Source organism: Chelmon rostratus, chromosome 13 (genome assembly GCF_017976325.1).
Source record: "Chelmon rostratus isolate fCheRos1 chromosome 13, fCheRos1.pri, whole genome shotgun sequence".
NCBI lineage: Eukaryota > Metazoa > Chordata > Actinopteri > Chaetodontiformes > Chaetodontidae > Chelmon > Chelmon rostratus.
This window is the reverse complement of record NC_055670.1, coordinates 12,164,633-12,187,661: the sequence shown is the minus strand read 5'-3', so window position 1 is coordinate 12,187,661 and position 23,029 is coordinate 12,164,633. Positions and strand designations below refer to the sequence as shown.

Sequence of the window (23,029 nt, the reverse complement as noted above, 5' to 3'; positions counted from 1 at the left end):
GAAAGGCGAACAAAAACAAAAACAGCCATTTTCGGGCACTTTCGTGAAAGAAAAACTGTTTGGGTGGGTAGCTGTTGCAAATTACTTATTAGTGTCAAATCACAAACAGAAACAGCTTCAGCAGAAGATGAACCACACAACAGCACAGACAGTGAACGCTCAGTCTTTGGTGTTTAATGGACCTCGTCTCAGATTTCGCTTCGGCGAAAGCAAAAACGACACAACACAAGAGAGAGGAACTCAAAATTGAGGAATCCTTTAAGCGTGCATGTTTATCAATATCTGGAGCAAGAGCAGAGGCAAACCCTGTGAGGCCCCCTGCAGGTCTGATTTATGGCGCCAGAGGACAAACAGGTCACAGCCTGAGAATCATCTGGCAAAGAAAGGGCTTAGGGTTCAGGACACTCTCACACACACTCTAACATTCCCAGATGGGACACTCCTAGAGGGGAGGATGACTGTGTGAAGGAAGGAGGCGTTTTGTACTTGAAGTGAACTGCTGGGTTGCAGGGCGCTCTCTGGCAGACAGGGGACAGAGAGCAGGGAGAGGTCCATGGTGACACGCTTGGCGCGCACGGAGAGCATGGTCTCCTCAGTCTCCGTAAAGAAGCGCAGGACATTGACAGAGTGTCTCCGTACGAACTTCTCCGTCTGCTGCAGCCAGCCGCACAGGTAAGGCGTGGAAGTTAATGGCACAAGTTAACAAGGGGTGACTTTCTGAAGCACTTTTGACATAAGAAGGGGACCTCTCATATGCCTCAAAGGAAGCCTGAATTCGATTTCTAATAAATGTTGTATGAAATGACTCTGCAGGCTTCTGGCAGCACTTTCTGAGCTGTACCTTGTCCAGAGAGTTGCCCTTGTCGTTGTTCCTCTCCGGCAGGCTGTTGCCAGAATCAGTGCTGATGAGTGAGCCGCGAGAGTCTGCGTGGCGCACAGAGTTAATGTTGGGGGTTGACGACGTGTGAGGTGAAGCTGTCAAAAAAACCCCGAAAAAAACAGAAAAAAAGAGCAGTTTTACATTAAAATAAAATTATATTACATTAGAATAAAAAGAAACTGTCTTTTTCATTTTTCCACTGTTTTTCCACTCACAGGTGCCGGAGATGACTCCAAAAACATCTTTGTGCAAGCTGGTGTCCAGAAAGGTGCTGGACCTGGGAGGTGTCATCAAAGCGTTGGTAAGAAGTGAGTCGTCTCTTCCGTTCTGAGGAAAACAGTGCAACAGTTCAATGGACACAAACACACATAGTATATAGGGATGTATGTACCTATGAAAAGTCGTCCACGCATGTGATGTGGAATTTAACCTAAATCCAGAAATTACAATATCAGGTTGCTAATTCAAACTGCAGCACCCTTTTCTCCTCCCTTTTTTCTTCACCTTTTATCTCATTGCTATGTTTTCCCTCTCTTTGTATAGTGTATATTAGTTTCTTTTCGGTGCAGTCATGGTTATAGGTGTCAGGAAGTACGGTTGTGACATGTTTGGATGTTTTTCTTGATCGAAGATGAAATATTACAAAGCAGCCACAAGGTGGCTCCCTTACATTGTTGGAGTGGTTGATGGGGAATGGGGATACTTCCTTCACATTCAGCCTGTTGACGTTCTCCTGGAGCAGACCAAACAAGGGCAAGTACAGAGTGGCCAACCTGGCCTGCTGGCTCTGAAAAACAAATAAATCTCTCAGCAGAATATCTCCAGATCATACACGCCCACATCAGACACTGAACTGCTGTGGAAATGCAAGAGAAAGAGGTACGGCACTCACTTTGGAGGTGTAGCGGTCATCAAACGTGTGCTTTATCATCAGGCTCTTCAGCACCTGGATGGCTATCTGACGAATCTCCCTGAACTCCTGCAGAGCTGCGTTGACCTCCCTGAGCAGCAGCCCGACCAGGAAGTGGTTCTTGCAGAAGTCATCTGTCAGCGAGTAATCCAGCTGGAGGTCTGAGGGGAGGAAGAGGAGGATGAAGAGATTAGGAGTGGCTGACGGATAACTAAGTAAAGGATGTGGCACCAAACAATGAGAGCAATGAGCAATCTGACGCAATGAAATTAATAACAAGAAAATAGGACATCTTGGACAGTATTCAGATTATTGACGGCATTAACACCTGGTGGAATATGCAAATATCTCCCATGCTGACAGATGATTCTTCTGGACTTTCATCTCACAATGTATATGAGACAAAAACAGATTTACAGAAAAGCTTCAAATTTATGTTTGACAGATTCGGGCTGCGTGACCGAGCTGCTGCTCCACATCAACACTGATCATTGCAGAAAAAGACAAACAGGATTAAAGCCCATGATTGAACAGTGGCAGCTGTTCACAGAAGGTTTCCAACATCATTCAAGAGAAGTAAAGCAATCCCAAATCACACTCACAAAGATTCCCCAAAATGACTGTAATCAAATTAAACACACCGTTTGATCCAAACTGCAAACCACATGAAGACAGAAAAACCGCCTCGCACACATAATCACCCACATCTGCACAAAGAGCCAGTCTCAGCTCCTGTACACATAGACGACTATTTATAAACAGTGCGATCCCTCGGTACAGTGTCTTGAAAAGGACAGATAAATCACGCCACATCAACCAGGCTGCAGCAAAACCGGAAGATAACCGATCTGAGTTCAGATTTTGGATCATTTTTACTTTCTGGAGATGGCATGCAAGCAGCACACCCTTGTACCTACATACCTACTTCAGCATCGCATGACTCCACCGTATCATACGGAGATAATGAGGCTAAGTGAGGAACACAAAAAGGAAAGAAAGTACATTCTACAGCAACAGGAAACCTGTTCGATTACTATTGAATTCCACTTTTATATGTATGAGCTGCAGAATAAGTAGAACTATTTTAACTGTGTTGGCCTTTGACAGTAAATCAAGTTGGTTTGATTTCTATTTCCTACTCAAACACAGGCGACTTAAGCACATTGGCACCATCAGGCTTGGTGCTGGATCAAGAAAAACATTTGATGATCTCCTCACCTTGAAATCTCAGTATCCTTCCCTTTCCAAACGGCATGGGCAGGTTTAATGGGACGTAGTGCTCGTGGTTGCACACAACACGCAGGAACTCAAACCTGAACTCAAACAGCGTCTGCATTTAAAAACAGAACAGAAACCGGCGTGATACAACAATCAAACGCATCATTGTCCAAAATATATGTGGAGCACAACTTGAAATCCTCCATCAGAACACTGGCAAGACTAATTTGCGCATTTCTACAAATAAGATGTCGTAGGATTTGTTTGCATAAACGCTGTCAGTGTCTGTATCGTTTGGATACCTTTGGGTCTCCGGGCATAAAGCAGTTGATGTAGTTGTTGATCTGCTTGAACGCAAAGCCTCTGTCCATCAGGTTGAAACAGCGCTACAGAAGAATAGGGGAAAAGCAATGCTGTCACTATTTCTGGCGAATAAGAAATAAATAGCCACGCGAGACGCTTTAACTGCGGCCCCCCAACCTTTATGAAGACCGCCAGGCTGTGGTTGGCGTTTCTGGCGGCATCCAGGTTGTCTTTGTATTTCTGAGTGATGTGTGGCATCATCATGTTGACCAGAGTCTCCACAGTGTGATGGAAGGACGCAGAGAAGCGCTGGTTCCTGGACAGCTGTAGGGTATAGCACAGATAGCGAATATCAAGCACTGATTTACCACTTTTACACCAAAAAGTTTTTTGAACACGGGTAAAACTGCTAAAAATAAGAAATTGACTCCTTTCCCAATTCCAGTAGATGAGTTTGCTTTTGCCTTTTATTTCCTGGTGTGTCATGTTTGTTGTCATAAATATGCAGGAAAACAGAGAACAATAGAAACCAGCACAGAGGCCAGTGACAATTATGGTTACTTATTTTATAACTTTTATGAGATGGTGATGAGATGGAAACTGAGTGTAATGAGTTGACAATTCTGTCTGATATCAGGCAATATTTACACACCAACATCTGGAACTTCAATATGTGTCATTATCGCACCAGAAGTGGGGCGAAAATTTGCGTGTCCACCCGGGTGTCGTGTTTCCATCGCTGCCGATCACAGCTGGAGCCGAGAGACACCCGTGACCACTGCAGAGTCATCTGACCAGGGAATGAATGCTAATTGTACCCTTACCCATTGCCGACAACAGCCAGATGTTAGTGGGTGTTAGCGGGTTTTTTTGGGGCATTATTGCAGCCACAGCTTGATATATTTATTTGTCTGTGCCATAGAGCTGCATTGTTGTCCAGTAACTATAAAAAAACACATCTGTGAGCCATGCTGCTGCACCGAGACCATGTTGCTACATTACGATGAACGTGGGCACTGTAGTTTATTTTAATCCCATATACACAATCCTGCAGCGAAAACACTCACTAGTGCATGAATTACGTATTAATCCACGGCTAAAAATAGTCCCGACCAATGTATGCTCTTGTACCCCATTTTTTAAAGATTTACCTCTTCATTAGAAATGAATGGAGTTGGGGCCAAGAGCAACACACAGTGTAGAGAAGTTGGGAGACTAACATGTTGTTGGTTTTGGTTGTTTCACAGGATTTATTGATACTAACAAAAGAGGCTGAATATCGCCAGCCTCAGACAGAAACTTCACAGTTTCCACACTGGTATGACTTCTCTTTTGGAGCATTTACTGGCTTACACTGCAGTGCTCCGCATTATGCCAGCGGAGGTTAAACACAGGGATGTGGTTGCTTATGGGGTATGAACAAATGCAGCCAATTAAACTGCACAACAGTGTGGGATAGCCTGTGGGATACATAATACTTCGGCTGTGGTGCTGTGGCTGTCCACAAGACTTGGCATGTTGTAAACTACCTAAGCTGTAATAAAGCAGACAGGAGCAGACACCCTTGAGTCAAACACACATGTTGTGGCAGACTTACCTTCACTTTACAGCTTTCAATCAAGTACTGAGCCATGGACTTGACTAAGGCTTCAAAGAAATACCAGGAGTACTGCAGGGCAGACAAACATCAATCAGAGAACAATAAAGGTTCAATTCATGTCAGTCATATACAATCATACACTGTGTAATCCTTTAAAGAAGTACAAATATGCCACCTTGAGAAGCTTGTTGCTTGTCAGGAAGTCAGTGGAAGGCTTCAGGATAGCAGTCATGGCTTTAGCCAGCTCCTCGTGCACCGTTCGGGTGGTGGAGGACGTGTACGGCTCGGTCTTGAATACAAACTGTACCAGACACATGCAGGGGGAATTATGAGAATCCATTCTGAACACAAAGTAAGATGTGATATGTGGCATGAGAATTTTACCTTCACATATGATCTCAGGTAGTGCTCCAGCCCCTCCTCATGGCACTGGGCAACTATGTGAATCATGACTCTGAAAGGAAGCAGCAGGAAAGGAAAGCATGTGTGAGGGAACGGTTCTGAAAGGAGCTGATGCTGCTGGAAGCCTCATTTAATAACAGTTCTTATCAGAAGTGCCCATGCTTGTTTACATTTTTAAATGACTACTACAAAGTTCCTGCACACCACAAAGTCTTTCTGATGGTGTGTCGGATAAAAAACTCTTCATAACGGTGAAAAAACAAAGCTCTAACTTGTACTCAATTGTTGGCAAATCAGACCTCAGACCTTCGTCAGGCAAACACAACTCATTATTTCAGTGTTTTTCGCAGTCAAGAATTTTAAAATAGTTAATAATAAATAATTAAAAATAAGCAAATTTCACATGAAAAGCAGCTTTCATGCTTTCATGCTTAAATGCTGAAAATGAGACATTCCCGGTCAATCCTCTGTCAATTTGCTCATGACATGAAATCTATTTTAAGCTGTCAAGTCTAGGATCGCCTCAGGGGAACTTGCCTGGTGACGTTGACTGCCACGTCTTCTTGGGTGGCACTGGTTAGCACCCTAAATAGCTGATTGAGGGTGGTGGGCAGGAAGTTGATCATCACGTGACTCTCCATGGCATGTAGACTCTGTGGGTTAAACATCACAGAGATAAGCTCATGCAGAGTTTGACCGCACAGCCCTTCGTGTATGATGAGGAGAATAAATGTGGAAAACAGCGAGGTCTTCTTTCACCAGAGCGCTGAAGGGCAATAAATTATAATGTAATCCAACAGCAACAACAGGAGCACTTGAGCGAACAACACTGTGCTAATCACCCACACTGTATGCTTCAGCTGCCTGGGACATGGCACAGTGTAGGTACTGGTGCATCGCTGCCTGTGTGCAGGAAACTAACACAAGCTCTGCCAAGTCATTTGGCAGACCTGCTGTTTGACCCTCTGGCTATTGTTTGTGTTCACTGCTGTGTTGACATTAGAACCCAAGAGATGCCTTGGACCAAGTGTTGCTCTCCATATCAACCTCCACCAGAGGAAGAGTGAACTGTGATGGAAAATGTGATAACTGAGCTACCAGTGCTATAGAAAAAAAAAGGAAAACAGAACCATAGCAGATAGGGGGAGACATGTGACAGATTTACTGGTATCAGCCTGATTTTTGCAGGAAAGACACAATTAAATTCTACATAAACGCTGTGCACAAACTGTCCAGAAGAATGTGCTGTTGCCAAGCCACAGCACAAAGCAGGACATTAATCTCCGTGTGATTCAGCTCCAACCAAGTGTGACGGTCTGCGGTTTCATGGTGAGTATGAGCAATGGTTAGCCTGCAAGTTCATACAAGGAACTCGAAGTGTGAAAACATGTCTAACTTTTTCCTTCCCTCTTTCCTTGTATGCTGTTCAGACCCAATTCCTAATCACTGATTTATTCATCCTTGCAGAGCACGTGCGCTCAGTTAAACAGTATATGTCAGAGCTGAAATCTCAACATTATGGGTTGTTGTACAAATATGACTGCATTACCAGTATCTTTAAAATTTCTCTCATGCAAGTACAGCCATTACTCGCCAGTTACTTGCTTATATCGAACAATCTTAACCAAGCAATTGAACAAAAAGCATTTGCTTATTAGCATTTAACTCAGTAGTTGGGCTAAATCTCTGGTGTTTATCCTCAGTGAAGTTTTACCTTCAGGTATTTGACCAGCTCTCCTCCTGACACCTGGGGCGCAGGTGCGCTGCTCTGACAGTGATGAAAGAAATTGTGCAAATGTTGATCCTATGTGAGACACAGAGCAGATCAGAATACAGATGTTTACTCCACAAAGCTAATTCAATGACCCCACGAAGGGATGAAGGATGTAGATGAATCATCAGTGTGACTTCACTCACAGTTTGTTAAAGACTAACCTGAGTGTAGACGGTGGACACGAGGTGAGTGGACACCTTGAATAAAGGCTTGCCCCCATCCACCCATTTGACTTCAGGACCCGAATGCTGCAACACAAAGAAAATGCAACAATCCTTCGCTCAGTGATCCAATAGTCTGCAGCATGTTCATCTCATCATCTCTACTGATATGCCATTTTGTTGCAGATTTTCATATCACACTGTCCTATTTTGACGTTTATTAATAGTAATAATCTGCACATAAATTTTGCTTTGCACGAAGGAAAGAAAGGAAAAGTAGAACTCTGAATAAATGAGGCCAACCCGACACTGCTTAACAGCTTGAGGATGCACTCTACCTTGCCGGCACCCTCCTGACAGTTGAGGTATCCAGCAGGCAGGTTGGCAGCCACAGGGATGTGGTTCTCATTCATGATCACCCGGCCATCCTTCAGCAGGGGGAGCCAGGCGTAACCCACTGAGAGAGGAGACAGAAGCCCGGACAGTCAGCTGAGAGCCTTCAAGCCAGCAAAGCAAATCTGTGGAAGTCAGCGATAGATATTTGAAATGATGTGATCGTGAGGTTTAGCGTTACCTTGAGTCTCAACCAGGTCTCTCTTTTTGGTGCTGGCCTTGCTGTTGCTGTCACAGCTGACATGGTGCAAGGTGAAGAGCAGGTGATGCTTCTCGTGGAGCTGAGTTGGCAGCTCAATCTTATACTGAGGAATAAGAGCACAAATAAACATTCAGTTACCAATTTATACATACGAATGGCGCTCATCACGGAGTCCGACATTTGGCGGAGTATGTCTTACCTCATCGTAGAATTCGGGGTTGTGCTGGTGATGTAATACTGCAGCAAAGGCTTTTTTGGTAAACAAGGGTCCTCCAGGTCGGCCGTAGATGCACTGCGGAATGATAACAATAGTTAGTTCCTGTGACGGGAGGGGCCGTCCTTCGGGGAAATGGGAAACACTTCCAGGACATCTGTGTTTACCTTCAGTGAAACAGCCTCTTCTTCATCTGAGTCCTTGAACTCGACGCAGACAGCTATGTTTCTCGCCTGAGGACGGACACAATGAGCAAAACTGACCCAATTAGCAACTCTATGAGACAAGAAGTTAACTGTATAACATCAACACCACGCTAGAAAAGTTTGTGATACCTTTGCGAATGACTTCTGGCTGTCGTACTTCAAGTGCTTCGGGTAGACATAGAGGTGATTGTTGTAGATGGTGAAAGGCTGAGAGCATTTGGCTATGCACGGCACAAATTCCTCCACTTCAAAGAAGATGCTGGTCTTCTCACTGACATCAAACTGCTTCACAGGGATGTAGGATGAGGTAACACAATCTATACACAGAAGCAGGAGGGAGGGAGACTAAATAAACAGCCTGCAGACAAAGTGACCGATCAGCTCTGAGCAGGAACAGCTTTCATCTCTCACACCGGCTGCATGCAGCCAATTTAGAGGCCTTACTTGTCAAGTCAGGGGCTACATTGTCAATGGTAACGTCGAGGTTTCCGAGGATTACAGGCAGCTTGGCCATCTTCTCTGGCCTGAGGAAAGGAAAATAAACGAAGTTAAGTCTTTGCTATCGTCCACCAAAGAGTAGAGTGAGCAGAGACGATTGGTATATATACACACACACATACCACATTCACAGATGTGAGATCTTATTTTCAACACTGACCAGCACTTTCCAAAGTACAACCTATAGGAGCATATTTTCCATATTTTCGTTTCCAGAACATCTGTAAGATTACTCAGACAATTTATAACACGGAGCACTCAAAGGAGCATTACTAACTTCCTGAAATCAGCCAGCAGCTTGAGCATATCGTCATTGGACAGCTTGTTGCTGTCCTGCCTGTACAGAGCTGAGAAACGAGCACTTTTGTCGAGCGTCCCTGAAGCGTCTTTGAACAAAGGCCTGCGAGAAGGAAAGGAAGAGCAAAAATACTTCATATGATGGTTTACTGGAGAAAGGAAGAATATTCACAGTCTGCGCTTCCAAAATTGATTCACATTTTTTTTTATTATTGGATATTCAGTTTACACTAATATAAAAGAAAGAAAGGAGCAAATCCTCACATTAGAGAAGGTAGAACCAGCAAGGGGTTTGGCATTTTGCTTTATAAATGACTTATAAGGTGAACTGATAAGCAAAATTGTTAAGATAAAATATATTGAAAAGAGCAAAAAAGTGTGAGAATTACAAAGGAATGTGCATTAATATAATGTTAAATCTTAGGTAAACAAACCTAATCAAATGAATATTTAGTTGACTCAATTATTTTTGAGTTGGTCTTGTTGGCTTGAGTTCACAAAATGATAGATGTGGACTGATGAACTGTTATGTGGGTTAATGAACTGTAATCCAGGTGTATTACAGAAAAACTGAAAAGCAGCTCATTATAACGAGACCAATAAGACATGTCATTTCCTTATTCGCTCTTTGTATGTGGGTTTAATTGTATGTCTGATATGTGATTTAAGTTTTGCATTTAAATCACTGTGTCTACAGTGCTGGTGTGTGTCTATATGGGCTGTGGTTCTGATAATACAGATGGGACATACAGTTAAAATGTTACTTGTTAAAAGAGACAGCATACCTTGCTGCCCAGGCAAACGGCATCCTGTACTGGCCCAACCGGCTACACGCAAGCTTGGCATTTTTCAGGACCTTCTGTGCCACCTAGTGGAAAAACAGCAACACCGTGTGATTTTGTGACTTCAGCGGGTCTCAGCCCTGCAGCAGTGTAACATATTCAGCATGCTGCCAGTCTCAACACACATACACATGGATCAGCCTTGATAACATGCCCTCCTCACACACACGCACACACACACACACACACATACAAAAACAACACACAGATACGACAATAGCATTTCAGTGTCTCACGCGCACACACACACAAAACACACTTCACATGTTTTCTGGCCTGAATCACATTACTACCACGGTCCCTTCAGGGTGCACAACCACATTTGTACAGCCAAAGTTAATGTTTCTGTTGAGAGCCCGTGCAGCTGCTCAGCACTTAAAAACAAGGATGATTATCTGTGCATAATGTGGAATAATCCGGTGGAATCTGCTGAGTCTGGGGGAAGGTGCTGCCTTGTGAGGAGGACGGTGATGGAGGTTCGCGGGTGGGTCAGTACCTTGGTGGAGTCTGAACTCTTCATGTACGGCTCGGCACAGTGGTTGATTCCCCCCTGAAGCACCTTCTCAATGCGAGCCACCAGGAAGATATCTGGGTGGGGGCATGTTACGGAGAACACCCCCTGTGGAGACAGTGCAGATGCCCCTCAGTGTTAAATACGTATTTCACATGTGCATTGATAGATGTGAATATGACTCACCTGTCTTGGATACTGCATGGCTGCCTCTGGCACCCCGTGGACCAAACGCTGCCCCTCAGGATGGGCCTCCACTCCTCCATTCATGTACTGGCTGGTGTTATTGGGCACCATGCCCCTCACAGACGGGTGGTTTAAGTCCACGTGGAAGTCAGAGGAGATCTTCCTGCCGTTCTGGATGTCGAACAGTGACAGGGTGACATAAAATGGCTCCACCTGGAGAAAGAGAAGAGTAACATTTCTGTATTAGACATGATGATTCTTTCAGTGTTTGCATTTCTTTCACATTTTTTTTTAGCCGATCTGCTAAATCAGGATAACATCAACCTGTTAACTCAATAGTCACTGCATTACAACTACCTTCAGAGCGGGGTAAAGTGAAAGTCCCCTTAAATGACCGCTGGACAGCAGGACTCTGACAGCACATGTAATACATCATTTAACTGTCTTACTCACAATGTAAAACTCAGCCAACCTAAATAATTACTTATGCAGTATCTAATGCTTGGGATGCACCTATCAGACACACTGGATCTGGCATCATGTTGTCTCACATAAAGAACGACTGCAATGATTTCCTCACAGTGAGGTGCACAGACTTTGATCTGCGGACAAAGAGAGCACTGCTGTTGTACTGGTACTCAAGATTCCTTGAGTTGAGGTATCAGAGTCATGATCAGGACAGAAAAGGTTGGATTGATGCCCCCCTCTCTAATGCAAAGCTGGTAGCAATTCCATCAATATTTCGGTGGAGGGAGCTGGATGAACATGGTTTAAAGTGTGTGTGTTTGTGTGTGTGTGTGTGTGTGTGTGTGTGTGTGTGTGTGTTTGTGTGTGTGTGTCAGCGTCTCTGTGGAGACAGAGCATGTTGAGTCTTAAACAGACAGATTCTGTTGGGAGGGACAGCAGGACATCCGACTCCATTATACAGATCGTTCGCCATTACTGAGTCCATTGCCTGGTTGCTATGTCAACAGGAGTCCTTCAGCAGCTCAAATAATGAGGGGAGTCCATCCGGCTGCTCCAACAAACCGTCTCTGGCCTCTTTAGTCAGCCGGATGGTAATATTTCTGTTACTTGGGGCCTATTGAGGCCTGTCTTACATTTGTTGTTGGTCCTTCCTCGTTCTCAGCCACACAGCTTTGCAGATTGAACGAGAGGTCGTTGCAGTTCACCAGGACGCGCTTGCCAAACTTCTCCTCAAACTGCTTCACATCCGGCTCTATTCCTGAGAAATCTAGTTTCTGAGGACAGTACAATGCAAGGTATTACATTTCACAAAGGGGCGTTGGGTCGGCTCTTATTACCACAAGGGAAAACTTGAATTTACACGTGCTTTACATTTAATTACCTGCGTGTCAGGATCCAGGGTGAACAGCTTCAGTCTGGTCTCGCTCCTCATCCTAGACTCTATATCTCTCGTGCTCTGAGGAGAAGAAAGGCATTTCCTAAATCGATTGAAACCACCAACTGTCTGACGCGCCAGGAGCATCGTCTGACAGATTTCCAGTCAGCCGGTTTCAACGGTAGAACATTTTTTTGTCATTTGCGCCCATCTGGAAAAGAGGCTTCATATTTTACAGGCCAATCACGGCTCAGTGGTGAGCGTCAGGTGGTGCCAGCATACATTTCAGTGCGGCACACTGTAACCTGTCAAGCTGTTTCCCACTTAACTGGCACCAGCAGTTTCCATGCACATATGGCTTTACTGTTGCGTACCACTCAGCGATGTAGCAGCATGAAGAGGTTTCTTGTAAAACACTAAACATCCATTAGCCTGTAAGTCATCAGTCAGCAAACCACTTAAAAAGCAGAATTTTCTCTCCTCAGAAATCTTTAGATCTCTAGGTGCAGGTGTCCTTATGTTAAAACAAGTCACACTGCGGTAATTATTCTAAGAAGGGACAAGAGGCCTGTGTTTAATGTCAGACCAGATCCACAAAAACAAACGAATGGCCGAGAAATTAGGTGTGCAACCAGTTAACTCTTGAATCTAAATTCAAGCCACATGTTTGTGGTGGAGGCCCTCTTCCTTACAACTTCAATGAGGAACAGACTTTTAATGCTGCAGCTCCATGCGATGATACACCGAATGTGTGAGCATCCAGCTGAGAAAGAAGGACCTACCTGAAAGCTGTCCATACTGCCAGAGGAACTGTCTGACTTTCCAAGATCATCATCTAGAGGAAAATACGAGAAATCATTGGACGCGGGCCAAAGATGGTAGAGCATAAACAAAACCCCCCTTGTGCTGTAAAACCTCTTTAATCGCTTACTGACATGTGAAAGTTCACTAAACAGTAATTCAGCTGTGCAGGAATCAGCCAGGATACGGCAGGTCTCAATGGCATATTTTAAGAAAGCTCAGAGATCTCCTCGAGCAGAATGTTTTTTTTTTTCCCCCTCATGCACTGTGTGATTAATAAAACCTGAGGAGTTAGTGGAGATTAGTGGAGCGTTTTGTGCAGAGCCGCTCAGCCTCTTTCCTCCACGGCTAAGCCTCCGATGAGACAGGAGGTGAGCATTAAAAGCCTGGGTGGTCTGGTGTCACCTCACCACAGACTACGCTGCAGAAGAGAGTGGATGTTGGTTTGACGAACAGTGTTTCATTAAAGACCTCCTCAGTTACAGGCAGCATCCCAGAGTACACAAACTGATCATGATGAGTGCTTTTACTGGATCTAGACTTCGAGCACGGTGGATATAATAACTGAGGCTGTTTTCATCTTAGGAGAAAAATAAATCACCATGTAGTATCTATAATCAACTGCATTAATTAAGGTCTCTCGAATTTTTAGGGCTCCAATAAGTCATTATTGATTATTCTGTCAACCATTTTCTTAATAGAATAAAACATTTCTGGTAATAGTGAAAATGGGCATCAAAATTTCCCACAACCCAAAGGGTTATTTTGAAATGACTTGTCTTTTATATTCAGTTTACAATCAGAAGACTAAGGAAACCAGAAAATATTCATATTTATGAAGCATTTTCTCCATTTTCTTTCTTAAAATCTAACTCAAAACGATTTTCTGTTGATCGACAAATCAGTTAGTTAGTAATCAGTTGCAGCTCTGCGTATTTTAAAACAGCAAGTACAGTGTGGATCATACTGATTGGAGCAAAGCTGGATTATATTATTCACACACACTCACTGGCCACTTTTTTAGGAACAGGAAGTTCTGCCTTTACAAAGATAATGTTCAGTTTTGACTGGCGCCGGCAGAGAGGTTTTCATTTAATGACATATGTTTATTATTGAGGTTGTAGTTTGCACTCCAATGCAACACCGCCACCCACTGTGACCTCAATAATACACATAAAGTAGACGTATTACCTTCCTGCCAGTGTCAACCAAAACAGAAGAATGATAAGCTTCATAAAGGTATGATTAACGACAGCTGCTGTGTTGGATCACATTAGACTGCACAGGTGTATCTACTGAAGTGGCCGGTGAGTGTAATTGGCCCAGTGTGGCCGCACGAAGGCTGCTTTCGTCGGACATATTATATGTGTGCAAAACAGATTTCTTCATGTTTCTACAAGACTGTGAAAAGCATAAAATGTCTCATCAAGAAGCTGGATCATATTTTTTGACTAATACGAAACAATATTCCACTTCATCGCTCGCGTTCCTTCAGCCGCTGGAAAAACACACACCATCATGAACGTCTCCGTTCCTCTTCTCCTGCATGGCAATCTCGAAGCTGCTGTGCAGGATCTTGTTGAGCGTGTTGATCCAGTCCTCCATCTCTCCCTCGCTGTCCGAGGCCAGCAGGTAGGTGCTCTTATCCTGCATCTTCAGCTCGAAAGCAAACCGCCGGACCTTGTTGTTCTGCGGGAGGAGATTAGATAAGAGAAAAGACGACAAAAGAGGGGAGAAAAAAAAAGAATTATATAAACTTGGAAGATAAGAAATAATTCAAGAGCAGAACAAAGACTTTTTGTTACTGAAAAGGGGGAGCTCTCATGTTTGCAAAGTATGTTGGTGTTTGATATTGAACAATTGATTGACTAAGTTTAGTTTTTCACATTTCAAAACCAAATAGCCAACTGTGGACATGGCAGGGCTGGAGGAATGTCTCATCTCACTGTCCAAAGCCAACAGCGAACGACTGCCAGCTCACCAGAAGGCAGCAGATTCTTAGTTTTATGATCTCAATCAGAACCTGTTTTCCCTTTAATTCCAGCCTCACTCACACCTCCTCGTGTACGCAAAGTAAACATCCAATCACAATGTGTTGGACTTACGATGACACTATTTAGCTCCAAAAATCTACAAAGTGTGAGTCACTGTTTTTGAAAGAGAGTTAAACCCAGACTTAATTTAACTGCCACATAAAGCACATGGACAATGTGAGCTAGGGAGGGGTCGAGTGTTTCCATCTGCGTAACAAAGCCTGCGGCTCTGCCAGGCCCGCAGCGGAGGCCGTCTGAAGCGGGATGGAGCTGCTGGGTGAAGTCAAGAGAAAACGAGCCCGATCTGCAGGGCCGAGCTACGACCTCCGTGATGTCACTTTCCTATTTTGGGATCATTTCTCCATCAAAGCCCATTCAGAGCCTATAACCGCTGATTCAGCTGCAGCGCGTCCAGGACAAAGCCGCTCTGCTGTTGGTTAAACTTTTTAACGAAGAACTCAAGCGGCATTTCTGTAGCAGAATAGGGAAGTCATGTCATTATTGCCAGCAGTCGGTGGATCGTCATGCTGTGGTTATCACCAGAGCTTGCCTGCAATGTTGAAACAAGCGGAGTGGGAGCGACTGGGAGGGAGAGCCATTATCGGTAGACTGGCTGAGTAAACATGGAGAGGGGAAATAAAAATTGGGAGTCTTGATAAACAGACTTAATCATCTGATAGGCAGGAGGCCTCAATTTTCTAGACAACCCAGCTGCACACATCCTCAGGGAAATGAGTGGACAAAAGCATCTTTTATAATTCTTCTAAACTTTTTTTCACTTTCACTTTTTACTTCAATTTTACCAACTCCATTGTTTTTCTCCTGTATTTTTTGATGACAGTGAATGAGTAGAAAAGAAAAGAGGAAATAATCCTTCCAGTCACACACAGGGACCGCCGTTCACCTAATTAACATGTGGCAGGTCCTTGGTGTGCTCGAGCGTATGCTGGCATCTTAACAAAGCGCAGGAGCAGCTCGAGGCTCGGCATGATGTCACTCCACACGCCATTACAGCTGCAGAGGCAAACATCTGCAGTTGCACTCATAGAGCAATTTCTGCTGGTCGAGTTCGAGTCACGTGGTCTTTGCTTCTTCTTGCAACGGAGCAGAAAATTCCTCAACTATATATGGTAAACGAGGGGCTGCGCAAAGCTACTGAATTACAGTCGCGCCCGTTAGCAGCTGGTTAATCACCGACAGAATGGTTTACTCATGAGGCTCTGTGTAATAATCAGCATATAACCAGCTAAATCGCAATGTAATTTGAGAGCATCTAATTAACTTGACATATTCTCACTTAATTAGAATGGGGCGTAACACTGGTCTGGACTTTATAAAAGCATCAAACAAAGGGATCTCAGCCAGGGACAGAGAAATAATCTAAAATCAGTTTGTTAGCTCACTGTGTATGAGATATCAGTTACAAATTCAACTGGGTTATTCCAGATTTGTAAAATCTAAATGGCAGGAATTTGAACTCATTCCATCTTTGCTTGTGAACGACTAAGCCTTTCTGGGATGCTCCTTCCTTACCCAATCATGATACTATCACCTGTTACTGATCAACCTGTTTACCTGTGGAATGATCCAAACAGGTGTTTTTGGATCATTCCACAACTTTCCCAGTCTTTTGTTGCTCCTGTCCCAACTTGTTTGAAACGTGTTGCTGCATCAAATTCAGAATAAGCAGATATTTACAAAAATCAACAAAGTTGATGAGGTCAAACATTAAATATATTGTCTTTGTTCTGTTTTCAATTGAGTATATGTCAAAAAGGATGAGAAAATGATCATATTCTGTTTTATTTATGTTTTACACAGCGTCCCAATTTCTCTAGAATCAGGATTGTAGTACCCAGTGTCAACTGGACTCCTGTTGTGATATTTAGTTGCACATGTTGTTGGCAGTTAAAGTGCAGGCTGGTCGACTGGTCACCACAGCATCAACCCAGGCTTTGTATGAACTGTACATGTACTCATGTTTTCTGTGTGTCTACACAGTTGATCTATTATTCATTCAGTGTACTACAGTATGTAACACTTGGTGGTTCTCAGGAGGTTACAGTTAATTACTGAGAATCTTAAATGTTAAAAAACTATGAAAAACAAGTATTTTTTTCTTTTTTGGTGTGTTTATAATCCTTATATTGTTAATTAGTATACTGGAAAAAATAATGAAAAAAAAAATATATTACATAAATTGCAATTGTTTAAGAAAACAAATATTTTTCAAACATGTTTGAATGAGGTTAAAGGGATGGTCTTGTGATATAAATAAACAGTAGATCAGAAGAAAAACATTCTGAATTTTGTGGCATTTTGTTAAAAACTGTTTATCTTGAACAATGTGCAATATAATCTGTGCATGTTTCTCGCCAGACTGGACTGAACCAGGAGATGCATTCTTACTTCACTTCTCCCACCACTGAGGAATGTAACAGAATAAAGGTCTGCGGTTGAATGCTGGGTGGTGTGGAGGTTCAGAGAACTCGGGGGACGGCGCGAACGCCACAACCTGCACTGATGAATCCTCCAAAAATCTTAAAAGCATTCAAATAACATGTGCACCCCTCTCCCGCTTCTATGGTCGAGGCTGATAACTCTCCCCCTCCACACGATAGGAATCAGCCAGTCCTGGAAAAACGCTCGACCCTATTCGGCAGTAAATATCTGATCAATGCCAGCTGGCTGCCACATCAGTAAAATCAGGTTCTTTCCATCGAGTGAGATGATAGACAGATGATAATGCGTCCAGCGAGTCTTGGCCTATGTTCAGATGCTTGCACGTGGCATTGATTGCGAGGCGGATGGAAAGTGCACGGAAGTGAGACCTCAGTATTCACCTTGTTTCACCAGCTGAGAGTCAGCAGTAAAGCATGACCTTGGGGAGGAGAGAGCTCAGGTTTCAGGGAAATGAACAAGAGAGGGTCTCACAGATACTTTCCAGCAGCACTCCATCAATTTCAGAGAAATTTGTGTTGAAATGTTGCCTGTTCTAGCTTATGTTTTACCCTGCATGTTGGAAAGCACACTGACAGAGAAGAGAATTGTGGAGAGGAAGCTGCCATGTCCATATCCTCATTCTCTTCCTGGGAAATGTCATTTTAATTTCAACAAGGGGCCAGGTCGCACCCGGCGCTGCCACGGCGCCAGCAGGGATATCCCTTTTGGCAAAGCAGGTAACAGGTCATCAAGGGTCATTGCAGTTCAACAATCACCGCCTTCGAGACAGGGATGACTGGAATATCTTAGGGCGTACCTGAACCACACCCATACAGGAGTCCAAGAAAATGGTTCCTTTGGGCTCTTTGGAGATCTTCTCATCCTTGTAGAAGTTCAGATTGTAAGAGCCGTCCCCGAGCTGGGTAAGATGGAAATATCTCCTCTTGAACGACTGAAACAAAAAGAAGAGATAACATTCAACAAAGAAAACACGCTGTTTTAGTTTTTTATTGTAAAAAGAAGATAAACCTAAACCATCCATAATAAAGGAATGGATGGATACAGCAAGGATAGAGGGTATTGTAGCATGTACAGCACTTTGATGTAAACTTGTCGTTATGGGCAACATAAACAAATTTATTTGACTTGACCTCAGGGGAATATTTGCAATGGAAAATGACTTCACTCCACACAACGGTAACAAACTGATGGTAAATACAATGTTTGCTTGTATTTATGCCTGATTAAGCAATCAATGAATTGGCTTTCAGTTCTAAGTGTGCCCATCACCGCTGTCTTACCCTCATAGTGACGCTGATGGCACTGTTCATGTTGCCTTTATACAGCCAGCCATGTTTGGAAATCCCTCCTTTCTGGGATCCCAGGGAGGCCGTATCCTGCAGGAGACAAGACATCAGATAGTTTAATACACACACTGCAAATCTCAGTTTTCCATATACTGTAGCATGCTCACAAATTATCAAATCAGGTGAAACTGTTTCGCGTTTTTTCATCTTGAAACAAGCTGCAATATTTAAAAAACGGGGTATCATTTTCACCTGTTTCCAGGAAATTGGGAAAATAAACGGAGAAAACATCTATATATTAAAAAGCATTTGCAGATTTTTCTGAAAGACGACTCAACAGGACTTAATTTGGATATTTCCCTGTTGGATCATCATATCATGATAACGTATCACCACTGTGCTTTTCACACACGCTGCCAAAGCCTCGCCTCACGGCGCAGAAAACCTTTGATGTTGCAGTCTGAGATGACACAGAGCTCAACATGATGTAGGTCGGTCTCAGTCCAAACAAGCAGGCCGGGGAACATTAAACAAACTATGACCGTTAAACACAATAAATATCTCCATCTTCACAGCAGATCCATGACACATGGTCCCGATCACCTCGCGCTTAATAGGTGAGATCACATACGACCAAACACAGAGCGACCATGATCCACCGGCTATCATGACCTGTATAAATAAACCAATTAGGGGAGTAATGAAGGAAGAAGAGACGAGGACAAACTCTACAGAGCTGTCCTGGTTTAGATCAGCCCTGTGTGAAAGAGAAGGCGCGTCATTTATGGTACGCTTCCTGATGTTGAAAGCCTGCAGGCCCTTTATCCCTGACAATTTCACACAATGAGAAGACTGAATGGCCTTTCAAGATGTCTTCATCCTGGGCCAGCACCTATTCTTCTTCTTCTGCTCCTTCTTCTTCTCTCAGTCTAATAAAGCCAAAGGGGCTTTTCAGAAAGTGCTGGCAGGAATCATAATATTTTCAAAGCGCCTCATGGAGTGATCTGAAAAGCATCTGGAGAGGTTCAGTACCTGCTTCTCCTCGTCAGTGTCTAGACAGCGTTCAACAGTCTCCAGAGAGGCAGACAAATTGCTGGGTTCATTCTTTCTGAAGGATAGCTTCAAAAAGATCAGCTAAAGAGTGGTCGGACTAAACCGCAGAAGAAGAGGAGAAGGTGAACCAAATCACACAACCAATGTTGCATGCGGTCCAAAACACACCATCACAAAAAAAGGAGGATTTATTCTGGGGATTTCAGAGAAGTGTTCAAATCATTACCTCCCATCTGCACAAGCAGCCTGCCTGTTTAAAACAAACCTTGTGGCCACAGAGAGACTGAATGAAGAGCGATTTGGATCTGGTCATTTGTTGTGTCTGTCACATTTAAGGGTGAGCAGGACAGACTCTGACCCTGGGTCAGTCTGTACTTCCCTCAATCACATTTGCATTAACTAAGACACAGTTAAAGGGAAAAGAGACACATTGTGGCTTTCAGGTCCCGTGTGTAAGCGAATATTAAAGGACATTTTGTTGCCTATAGGAGCCGCAGTTTAACATGTCATGTGAGGAGAGGAGGTCAGGATCGTCATCATGCGTCTTCTGAGGCAGCGTGACCTCCGAACATGTTAAATAATGTTTCAGCCACAGCTTTGAAGACTCCCATCACATCTGGGTGTCTGTCAGGTGACTTATGAGCCTCTGTGTTGTGCACTTCTACGAGGCCGCTCCAAAGACAACAAATAGTCCGCACAAAAACACCCACCCACTCCGTCATCTATGAATTAGACCAAGATGAAAAGATCCAAATGTTGCTTAAAAATTTAACTGTGCGCCAGCAAAACTCTTCAAGTCTAATCACACTTAATTCTTTCCATTAAACTCAGCAACTAGACACAAAAATGCCTTTTATCTCTTAAACAGCTATAATGAAAATGGGAAAGGCAAAACGGATGACTGGAATTAGACACATTAAGTTTTTAATAAAGTAAATAATCCTGAGTACAAATGCAGTCTAGAAACAGGAAATTTGCTTTAAACACAAAGCCAATATATGTTGTTCACTACTCTGAGCTATTGATTGGATTTGAACGACTAGTGACACATTAGACAGAGACTCACCTCATCTTTGTCAACATCCTCATCCACCTCAAACACATGGACAGCCAGTTTATCAGGCCTGGACACTTTGCTGTAAGAGAAACGACTCTCATTAAGAGGCACCTATAGTGTGCATTAACCAGAAACAACACAAAGCATCCTCACCAAGTACAACAGATTACTACAAGTAATTTTTTTTTAAACTCCAATACATTTATCTGACAGCTTTTAGTATATCTTAATGATATTTAATGTAATTTTGTGAGTTAAACATACAAGCTCAGTTTACCACTTTGGAAAGGGATTCTTCTCAATGAACACATTAACTTTTGATATTTAGGTACATTGTGCTGCTACGAATTCAAATTTTAGCACTTTCAAGTTGCAAATCTTTCTAGCACATGTGCTCTCAAGTGGTGTGACTGAGATTCAGCAATTTTTTCCTTTTTGTCATTTCCTAAAAATAAGTAATTTTGCATATTTGCAGCCATCTTGAGAGAGCGACATTGGGGCAAATGCAAATTCCAGGAGTGTTGAAAAGCGGCGCTGCTCACAGGGACACGTTGTATACTGCCTGCTGGAAAATAAACGTGTGCCAAAGGTAAGAATCACTTCAGCCGAGAACAGTGCAAGGTTTTTAACAGGCGATGGGCGTCACAGCGTATTGTTTTAACTTCCCCAGATTCAGTAAAGTGACAGAACCTTTGGCAGCGGTGATGGTGTGAAAGTCGCAAGGTCATTGTCGACTCATTTTCTAACATATTGACAGTAAAACAGATATTCTTTAGGGAAGAGGCCGGAGCTGATGACACAATCTCCAGACAATGAGGGTGGTTTCCACACTGGCTGCAGTTGGGAATAATCCTGCGCACCGTAAATAGGAAACACTCTTCTGTTGCAAGGAAATAAGAATTATTTGTATGTTTCCTCGTCATTTTGTCTCAACATTTTGTCAGAAGCAGGAAAGAAAAACGTGACAGCTTGTCACACAAAAGACTGCGTGTGAGTGTGTGTGTCTTTCAGTTTGAAACCTCTGGCATGCACATATTATATACAGTAGCTGTTCTTACTTGCCCGTTGTAAGAATGTCTTGGCAGACAACCACATTACCTCTGTGAATATAGTGCACAGTAGAGTCAAGGTTTTTAACTATAGACTTACTTTGGAAGCTGTCGAAAGTCTCCAGAATAGTCCTCATACTTGTAGTTGACGACATGCCAGTCAGACTTGTAGGTCTTAATGCACTGAGAAGACAATGGAAGCAAATTACAGACCACTATAACATACTGTACAGTGAGTCAGTGCTGCAAACAATGCAGTACTACTTTAGGGGCTGTGTTAAGGTATCAGTATGCTTCAAAGGAGCCAAGCCGCGTAAGCCGCGTTGTTTGTCTGGAGGCACGAGTGTTTATAAACGTTCAGAATGGTCAAACAGGAAGGTGGAACGAGAAGCTTGCGGTCGCTGCGCCGGATGAGAAGCAGCAATAGCTTAAATACAACGTTGCACACTTTCAGACAATGTTTCCTTGAAGGCATTCATGGTTCTCCACAGGGTTGTAGACTCAAAAAGAAACAGAAGTAGTTATGAAGAGTAAAAGATGAAAAAAAAAATCTGCTTACTATCTCACAGCTGCATGAAACAGGCATAACTGTGGGATTGTCGGTTTGGGAAAGTTAGTGAAATGGTCAGGAGGAGGCCTCTTGATTCCAGTGTCGGAATTTTGTGGCGGGAGAGGGTTTCAGATGCTATACGGCTATCTGACCAGCATTTCCGTTAAAGCATACTGACACCTTAAAATGATTTAGTGTTAGCCTCCAACAGCATTAGAAAAAAAGTCACAATGGACAAAAAGTGATCAAGATCAATGCAGCAGAACCAGACGTCTTGTCTTTTTTGTTCCATGCATTCTTCTTCTTTGTCAAAACCCAATGCCTACATTACCCATAATGCCACTCAGTCTTAGGATATGTGATGTAGCTGCGAGCCGCTATCTTCAAGCAGAGATGAGGAGCGGGCTACAGCAGTCTGGTTAGATAACGTCTTTGTAACTACACATCCCAAAATTTTTTTCTTCCCATTTTCAACCAACCGATGGTGAAAAATTGCCTCAAGTGATGTCACTTTCGCACGCAGAAGGCTTTATAGGCCCTTTTTTCACATTCGCACAGTTTCCTCCAAGACCTATAAACAGTCTTTGACATGTAAAGAAATGTTGTATTGTTCTGATGCAGTGGCAGACAAAAGGTTTTCTTACAGATGCTTTTATGAATTCTAAGAAAGCACGACCACAATATGATGGTTGTTTTGAGCAACATCTAAAGCCTCTTTGCTGTGAAATCCTTCAGGAAAAAGGAGTGTTCACACTCAGTCTAACCACCCACCAGTACAAACGGGGAGGGAGTGTATCT

At 43.3% G+C, this 23,029-nt stretch overlaps 1 protein-coding gene across 7 annotated transcripts in view; it reads right to left on the bottom strand.

The window, feature by feature from the left end:
* Positions 1-23,029, bottom strand: part of zmp:0000001200 (dedicator of cytokinesis protein 9) — an 80,088-nt gene that overhangs the window by 13,558 nt on the left and 43,501 nt on the right. For 4 of the 7 annotated variants that reach the window (XM_041950855.1, XM_041950858.1, XM_041950859.1 and 1 more), the window contains exons 4-34: positions 21,782-21,864; positions 20,642-20,711; positions 18,517-18,612; positions 18,033-18,167; positions 14,255-14,429; positions 12,722-12,774; positions 11,946-12,020; positions 11,698-11,838; positions 10,598-10,810; positions 10,397-10,519; positions 9,844-9,926; positions 9,039-9,161; positions 8,708-8,787; positions 8,393-8,580; positions 8,225-8,290; positions 8,043-8,135; positions 7,823-7,946; positions 7,587-7,705; positions 7,249-7,335; positions 7,028-7,117; positions 5,851-5,966; positions 5,296-5,365; positions 5,087-5,212; positions 4,909-4,980; positions 3,489-3,635; positions 3,311-3,394; positions 3,009-3,120; positions 1,773-1,951; positions 1,551-1,667; positions 1,096-1,207; positions 842-975 (exon numbers count right to left, since the gene is read on the bottom strand). In XM_041950855.1, coding sequence (XP_041806789.1) covers positions 842-975; positions 1,096-1,207; positions 1,551-1,667; positions 1,773-1,951; positions 3,009-3,120; positions 3,311-3,394; positions 3,489-3,635; positions 4,909-4,980; positions 5,087-5,212; positions 5,296-5,365; positions 5,851-5,966; positions 7,028-7,117; positions 7,249-7,335; positions 7,587-7,705; positions 7,823-7,946; positions 8,043-8,135; positions 8,225-8,290; positions 8,393-8,580; positions 8,708-8,787; positions 9,039-9,161; positions 9,844-9,926; positions 10,397-10,519; positions 10,598-10,810; positions 11,698-11,838; positions 11,946-12,020; positions 12,722-12,774; positions 14,255-14,429; positions 18,033-18,167; positions 18,517-18,612; positions 20,642-20,711; positions 21,782-21,864 — 3,486 coding nt within the window. Of the gene's footprint in view, positions 1-841; positions 976-1,095; positions 1,208-1,550; positions 1,668-1,772; positions 1,952-2,711; positions 2,760-3,008; positions 3,121-3,310; positions 3,395-3,488; positions 3,636-4,908; positions 4,981-5,086; positions 5,213-5,295; positions 5,366-5,850; positions 5,967-7,027; positions 7,118-7,248; positions 7,336-7,586; positions 7,706-7,822; positions 7,947-8,042; positions 8,136-8,224; positions 8,291-8,392; positions 8,581-8,707; positions 8,788-9,038; positions 9,162-9,843; positions 9,927-10,396; positions 10,520-10,597; positions 10,811-11,697; positions 11,839-11,945; positions 12,021-12,721; positions 12,775-14,254; positions 14,430-18,032; positions 18,168-18,516; positions 18,613-20,641; positions 20,712-21,781; positions 21,865-23,029 lie in introns of all 7 variants that reach the window. The other 3 variants (XM_041950853.1, XM_041950857.1, XM_041950854.1) reach the window with 1 other exon arrangement.